The sequence below is a fragment of the Simochromis diagramma genome, unplaced genomic scaffold (assembly GCF_900408965.1).
Source record: "Simochromis diagramma unplaced genomic scaffold, fSimDia1.1 OVJJ01000596.1, whole genome shotgun sequence".
NCBI lineage: Eukaryota > Metazoa > Chordata > Actinopteri > Cichliformes > Cichlidae > Simochromis > Simochromis diagramma.
This window is the reverse complement of record NW_024387245.1, coordinates 11,956,882-11,964,730: the sequence shown is the minus strand read 5'-3', so window position 1 is coordinate 11,964,730 and position 7,849 is coordinate 11,956,882. Positions and strand designations below refer to the sequence as shown.

Here is a 7,849-nt window from a genome sequence, read left to right as displayed (position 1 = left end):
TGAGTGGAGCAGCGATTGCCCAGGCATGTTTCTTTTTTGATGAACCTTAGAGGACAGAAATAAACTAAAGTATGAATCCTGTGGCACTCCATATTTGGCTTAATCTACCCACCTCTACTAAATGCTTGATAAAGACTCGTAAAGAGAGATAATTTGATCAATTAAAATACAAAGAGAAAAATAAAAATAATAAAAATAAAATTAAATATAAACAAATGAAAGTCTAATTGTATTGTATTATCAAAAGAGCGTTTTTTGTAAATTGCATAAGCCAGACATGCGCAGATGTGATTATTATAGCTCCTCCTCCTGTCAGTGACGTGTAGTTCCATTCTCCTGAGCTGCGAGCTTTCTTAACTGCGACATTGGATCAACATGGCGAGCACCGTGGCGAACAAGTGTCTCAGTCCTCTGGCTTTCCTCACCAGGAGGCTCTCCGCTCCTGAGTTCATCACTCAGTGTTGCTATCACAAGAAGGTAAGTGGTCCAGTCTGTAGCTTCTCTTTAACGGGGAGCTCGGCTTACAGCGTCGCAGCTTGTTGGTTCATGTTTACTCCTACTGAAAGCATCCTGGAGTATATCAGCTAACTGATCTACTAAACACGAGCAACCACGACTCTGTAAGATCTTTTTGCTCGGGCATTTTGTTGACAACCATAGGACGGTGGCTTATATTTAGCTGGCTGCACAAATGTTTCAAGTTACATCAGACTGCCTTTACGCTGGTTATCTCAAACCCTTCACCTCCATGATGCTAGCCCGTTAAAATGAACAAATGTATTGTTTCATTGTAGCTAATTAGCTTACTGAAGGCTGGAATAACGTCACTAATCTGCAACCAGCTGTCCACTGCCACAGTTTTAACCATATCCGATTGATGCGCTTTAAAGGGTGGCAGTATGTTGTGCTAGAGTCAGGTAAATGTTATGTGATACCTGTGAAGGTGTACTGATGCAACAGGAGGTTAACCGGGTCATGGCAGCCATAACTGTGATGTATTTATGTTTAGCTGGATGTTTTTGGGTGATTGTGGAGGTTTAGACATTATATGCCTTTTATTAAAATTATTTCTTGGATAAGAGGTCATGTTTTAGCCATCAGCTGAGGAATCTGGCTTTAAACCTTTAATTTCTGATGAAAAATGCAAAAGGTTTTGCGATGCTCGGCCACTTCACACTGTCTTGGTCAGAGTGACTCAGCAAGAAATAGAGTAGGGGGGCTGAAGGACAGAGTTTGCACTGTGTAGACCGTGAAATCCTGTCCTAATCTGCTCATGCCAGTGTCAGTTATGCAAGTGAGTCAAGTTGTAGTTGTGTAACAAGGATGCCAAGACTTGTACACATTCTTTTTACCATTGTATCTGAATGTAGATGGCATTTCCTTCCTGCAAATATGTGATTGTTGAATTCTGACAGCAACAGGAAGAGTGCATTTGGCCTGATGCTCCTTTTCCCCTCTCTGTTGTCTGAAGGTGGTGGATCATTATGAGAACCCCAGAAATGTGGGCTCGCTGGACAAAAACTCCAAGAATGTTGGAACTGGTTTGGTGGGTGCCCCGGCCTGTGGGGATGTAATGAAGCTTCAGGTATGTTTGTTACAAAGTGTGTGTGAATTAAAGGCTTTTATTTTTGTTAGTTTAGTAGGGATACATTTTTAAGAATGGGAGAGATTAAGATTGTTTTTTTTTTTTTGGTCACATGAGTAACAGTCAAAACTTTTCTCAGATTGAGGTGGATGACCTGGGGAAGATTGTGAATGCCAGGTTCAAAACTTTTGGCTGTGGTTCTGCCATCGCCTCAAGCTCTCTGGCCACCGAGTGGGTGAAAGGCAAATCTGTGAGTGAACACATTACAGACCTGCATCTCAGCTCCTTTGAATGTTTAATCTATTAAATATTTGGCGTATTCTGCTCCGCTCATGGCTGTGTGTGGGCTTTTATTTTCAGGTGGACGAAGCTTTGAAGATAAAGAACACAGACATCGCCAAGGAGCTCAGTCTTCCTCCTGTTAAGCTTCACTGCTCCAGTAAGTTTTCTTTTAATACGTCAAGGCTCTTCTTTTTCTTTTTTCCAAACTTCTCTGCACATGTGCACATTTAACCTCCAATTATTTCCTGTTCAGTGCTTGCCGAAGATGCCATCAAGGCAGCCCTTGCTGACTATCGTCTCAAGCAACAAGATGACCAGCAGGAGGCAGTCGGAGCCAGCAATTAAATGGAGCGCTCACAGCTTTGTGCTGGGCCCGGTTTGGCTCCCTGCTGCCAAGATGAGAAATAGTCTAGCGTCAACACCTCACTTTCCTGCGGCAATGATGACGAGTCCACCACCTTTCAACCCTCTGTAGCAGTGTTACACCAGGCTGTTTTTATTAGTCTGCGATCCTCTAACCGTGTATACTGTATCTTTTAGCCTGTCACGTAAACGCACAATATAAGCACTGTTTTGGGTTGTTGGTACAGAGATGAGCCTTATTTTGGAAATTGCTTTGTGCAGGTGGAGTGTTTTTTATTTTGAAAGGTGTGATGGAGGTATGGATGAAAACTAAAAGCTGTTTATACCCTCTGCACTCTAAACGCACTGACCTGTTGATTAAGCAAAGTGGCTTGAACCAAAGAAAGGGGGTCCAGTAGTTTCAAATGCAACTTATATTTACAAATGCTTCTTTAAAAGTCTGTAAATAAAATTATCCCTAATCGTACTTTTTGAATCCTGTTTATTATTTAAACATTATTTGACCCTCCATCTACAGAAAAATACAGGCATAACTAATGAGGTTATTCTTAATTCTCTTTAAATAAGTCGTGCTTGTGATCCATTTGAGTAAGCTGCACATAGACACAGAGCCTGCAAATACGCCCGTGCACTTCCTGCTACAATAACGCACCTGAAAAAGCTCTGCAGCTGAGATCCGCTGCAGCCAAAACACACCAGATTGTGGTTTTATACACTTGACAAATCCTGACTGTGCTTCGCTTTATCTCAGTGTCTCAGCTTCTCTCTCCCTCACACCCGCTTTCTATTTCTCTGACTTACGTGCACACAATTTTGAAAAGCGCTTTTGCAGAACACAGCGACGTTCAACATCATCTGCACTCACTAGCTTTATTGGGCTGTTACATGAAGACCCGACATGCCGTCCGATTGCCGTTGTGATTAATTTGGAGGCTTTTCACAGAGGCGGCTGCGTTGGAGTCCCACTGAGATGTGTACGGGCCCACATGTTTAAGCGGTCCAGCGTGTGATGTACAGTAATAAAACCAGTCAGACGGGCTCCGTAAAAGTATGGAATCCTAAGCGTGCACCTTAAAAAGAGGAAAAATTTCAAACTCCACAGTTTTACTCTTGGAGTCTGCTGGAGTAGCTTTACATGAGTCGCAGGTCAAAAAAATCATACTGGTTTTTTTTTTTGTTTTTTTTGTTTTTTTTTTTAAAAAGAGCACTGCCTCAATGCATCTACTTCCTGAAACAAGCCATTATCAGGAATGTGTACCCTGGTGATGTCACAGAGTGCTGATCTTTTGTTTCACAGCCATTACTTGTACATACGCTGAACTTTTTATTTGAAACTCCGGACATGTTTAATATAAAAGTCCACCCTACTGTAGCAGTGTATATATGACAGAAAATGGGGAAAAGCATAACAGGTTCATATTAAAAATTCAAAAACGGAACTGAGTCCTAGTTGTCCAGTTTTGTTTTTTTGTTTTTGTTTTTTTGCATAGAAGCGCAGAGTAATTGGGACCACACCACCTACTGTTACCAGCAGAGATGTTTAAATTCAAACACAGGAACACAAAAAATACTAACACTATTTGTGTACTGTGAAACTTGTACAAAGGTGCATAAAGAGAGTATCATGTATCATCTTCAACTCTGCCTGCTGTATCTTTAGTAACTTCTCTGCATTTCCTCAAATAAAATCCTGCAGAAATCTTTGGTTTTCTGCACAAATGTGATTTCTTAGAAGGCAGTTTTCTCTCCTGCGATGAGCTGAAGTGTAGCAGAGTCATTGTGAATGTGCAGAGAGGAGGGCCGCAGACTCCTGCCCGTCAAAGGCTCTTGTGAATCAACTTCCTCTGACCGAGGCAGCTCAGGAGGACTCGGCTCTGAGCTGCCCTCTGTGGTGGTGGCCTCACTGTCGGAAAGCTCGCTCGGCTCATTTTCCTCTGGGAGACTTGGGAGCTGATGGTCTAGGATGCTGTCATCTGCTTTTGAGCTGTCCTCGGGACTGTGGTCTGCTACTTTCTGACTGGGATCGCTTCTCTCTGCAGCATCAACAGATTTATTTGGAGCGCGCAGGCTCTTGGCAGCCCTCATAATGTCAGCCTGGAGCTGCTTGTGAGAGTCCACTGGCTCGCTTTCTTGCCCCGGGGAAGCTTTTTCTTGAACTTCGTTAAAGGGTTTAGCACCTCCACTTTTGTCCCTGTCATCCACATACATCTTTGAGGGGAAGGAGGAAGGATAGTAAGCGTTGACTTTGCGTCTGTGGCTCATGAAAACTGCCCCGCAGATGATAAGGAAGACGAGAAGGATGAGACTGGCTGCAACGAGGATGAGGAGCATGTTCTCATTAAGAAAGTTCACAAGCTGATTCAGAAAGTCAGTTTCCTCCTGGGCTGTGTTGGCAGGTGCGGTCTGGTACTCTGTGGAGACATTGGTAATAGGCAGATAGAAATTGAAGTAGTTGTTGTCTTCCTCATCTATGCTTCCCTCCAGAGTATCTGAGTAAGGCAGAGGTGTGGAGAGGCTGCTACTGATGCAAAGCACCACGCACAGACCAATGTGATGAAGGGCCATCAGGAGCGGCATTTCCCCTCGGAATCTGTAAATAACACTTAACATCAGTGACACACGTGAAGAGAATATGTGCTTTGTCTGTATTTGATTAACATCTTTTTTTCAGAAAAGTAAAATTAGTAGTGCTGCTCTTGAGACATTCAGTCTGCTTTACAACAAAAACAAAGATGGATGACTGAAATTCCACAGTTTACAAAGTACGAGAAGATCATGTTTTTTTTTAGTTATATTTATCTATCTTAATGTTCACTTGGTTGCACTGTTTTAAATGTCATGAGTAAAAGTTAGAGTAGAAAAGGCTCCCAGCTCTGGGTTAGTTGAAATTGCACTTTGAAAGAAATACATGTAAACTTATACTTATGCCTTATACGCTTATTGCCACTGTATTAGGCACACACTTTCAACTGCTTATCAATGCAAATTTCTAATCAGTTAGTCACATGGCAGCAACTTAGTGCATTGATCTGTTACAGTTCAAACCGAGCATCAGAATAAAAAAGAAAAGTGATTTAAGAGACTTTGTTGCTTGTGTCAGACAGGCTGGTCTTGATCTTCTCTAGGGTTTACAGAGAGTGGTCCAATAAAGCAAAGCTATCCAGTGAGCAGTTCTCTGGGTGAAAATGCCTTGTTAATCCCAGAAGTCAAAGGAGAATGGCCAGACTGCTTCAAACAGATAAGACGGCAACAATAAACTAAAATGACCACAACCGAGGTATGCAGAAGAGCATCTCTCTTGAAGCAGACTGACTACAGCAGCAGAGGACGACACCAGACAAGAAGACAAGCGTGGAAAACATTGTTTAGTCTGATGAAATCCAGGTGTTAAGGTCAGAATTTAGCATAAACTACATGAAAGCATGGATCCATCCTGCCTTGCATCAATGGCTTAGGCTGACGGCTTCTTGGCACACATTGGACCTAATAGTTCCAACTGAGAATCGTTTAAATGCAACAGCCTACCTGACTTTTGTTGCTGATTATCTCCATCCCTTTTATGCCCACATGCTCCCAGGAGGATAACGCACAGCTCAGATCATCTCAAATTGGTTTCTTAAACATGAGATTGAGTTCCCTGCACTCAAATACCCTCCACAGTCACCAGATCTTGATCTCGATGGGATGTGGTGGAATGGAAGATTCACATCACGGATGAGACACAGCTGCAGCAACTGTGTGCTGTCATGGTAATATGGACTAAAATCTCTGAGGAATGTTCCCAGCACCTTTTTGAATCTCTGCCATGAAAACCCTGAAGTGCATCCAACCCAGTACTAGCAATGTGTATCTAAAGAAGTGACCATAGAATTATATCTAAAGCAAATTAACCAAATCTCTACAAATTAAAATTTTCACTACAACATTTTACATATTAGAATAAATTATATTGAGCGTATCATTAACCCGAGAGGTGTTGATTTAGCAGGAAAACTTCCTGCTCAAATATAACCAAAAGTATCTTACATGGCTTTCTACAACAAGAAGCATAAATAGTATGTGTGTTTGCAACTTGATTAATTCAACCGTTTTTTAAGAACTTTGATCACACTAAGCTACGTGCTCAGTCTGTCTCCCAAATCTTTCTGCGCCATCTGTGTGCAAGCTGCAAGACATGAAAGTCTGGGAAACGGGTTCTGATGTTGTTGTTTCTTTCTTTTTTCCCAAATCAATCACCCTGCTCACCCTGGACCTAATATACACTGACACAGTAACACACACAGAAGGAGGTCACAAGCACACACAAATCTTCACTCAGCAGATTTAACAAGTGCGACTATTTTATTTGCAAACGTAATGTCTAAAACTTTTAATATCTAAATCTGAACATTGTCTCTACTTTTTTATTATCATGTTCCTAATTCCTGAGTTTGAATCCTTCTATCATGATGCTGTCAAACAAGATGTCAAGATGCTGTAATTGAATTTTAAGGACAAAACCTAATGAAATGACACATTTGACTCACCATCCACTGCAGAAGAAGAGCTGTCTGCTGAAATGCCCTCAGAATGAGGAGGATGAGACTGGAAAAAAGTGAACTTAGCACAGCAAAGAGCGGCGAATGCTCGGTGAAGCACGCCCCCTCCGCGAGTTTCAGGTTTCAGTGTGGAGGTTTGTCTGGGTATTTAAAAAAAAAAAAATGCAGTTTACCATGAGGAGAAATCCCTCCTTCTGCCTCTCCACTGTTCTCCTCCCCCTCCAGTTTCCCCGAGAGTGTCTGAGCTCTCCGGCCTGCACACAGATTGTTCTTGTTATGTGGGAGTTTATAATGTGCTGTGGGGGCAGGGACCTCTTCTCCACTCTGATGTTTGGCTCAGTGGATGTGGAAAGCCAATTCCACAAAACAAAATTAATTCTTAAGAGCTATAAAAGCATCACAAATAAATAAACCCTCTAAAAATAAAACAGAGCCTCTGACTGACAGCCCTTCCTTCGTTTTACCCCCTTAGTCCCTCACACTGATGAATAACGGCAAACCTCTGGGGCTAAAAAAAGAGTCAGAGAGCAGCTTGTATGAGTGATCTGCCAATGCAGGAAAAGGTTAATGGTTCCTGTGTGGACAGCAAAGAGAAGGGGGAAGGTAAAGGCCACATGCTGGAGACTGTTAGAAACAATGTGGAGCATTTTATCCAGAGACGAGCAATTAAAGCGTGTGTGTGTGTGTGTGTATGTGTGTGAGACCACTTAAGGGAGAGAGTGTGACTTTGTTTGAGTGATTGCATTTTTCTTGCATGTCTGTTTTGCTTTTGATTGCTCACGACAAACGTAGCTTTATATGGTCATGAGGAGCGTGCGATGGGTTCCTGCATCCTCCAGGTTTACATTTGCCTCAGCTCTGTTGATAGTCACCGACGTCTGTAAATGTCGGGGGAAAATTTAAAAAGAGAGAGAAAAAAATGTGGTCTCATGGCCCTAATATGTATTCAGGGAATTGTTTTCTTTTCTCAGGAAAGGAAGTGAAATTGAGATCCAGTCAGGAGCAGGAAAAAAGCTTTTTTTGTGAGGGCTTTCATAAACGAGGGCACTGACGGAGATCACAGAAAGTTTATTTCTATTTT

General features: G+C 42.1%; 2 protein-coding genes across 2 annotated transcripts; one reads left to right on the top strand and one right to left on the bottom strand.

Moving 5' to 3' along the window:
* The first annotated feature begins 340 nt into the window (after positions 1–340).
* Positions 341–2,696, top strand: iscub (iron-sulfur cluster assembly enzyme b). Its single transcript, XM_040053494.1, has 5 exons — positions 341–477; positions 1,472–1,585; positions 1,725–1,835; positions 1,946–2,024; positions 2,121–2,696. Exons 1-5 carry the CDS (start codon positions 376–378, stop codon positions 2,210–2,212), a joined length of 498 nt encoding a protein of 165 aa, XP_039909428.1. The 5' UTR covers positions 341–375; the 3' UTR covers positions 2,213–2,696.
* Positions 2,697–3,394: 698 nt separating this feature from the next.
* On the bottom strand, positions 3,395–7,696 carry tmem119b (transmembrane protein 119b). The gene is made up of 2 exons (XM_040053493.1): positions 6,757–7,696; positions 3,395–4,820 (listed from the first exon to the last, which is right to left on the bottom strand). Exon 2 carries the CDS (start codon positions 4,805–4,807, stop codon positions 3,959–3,961), a length of 849 nt encoding a protein of 282 aa, XP_039909427.1. The 5' UTR covers positions 4,808–4,820; positions 6,757–7,696; the 3' UTR covers positions 3,395–3,958.
* Positions 7,697–7,849: the final 153 nt, after the last annotated feature.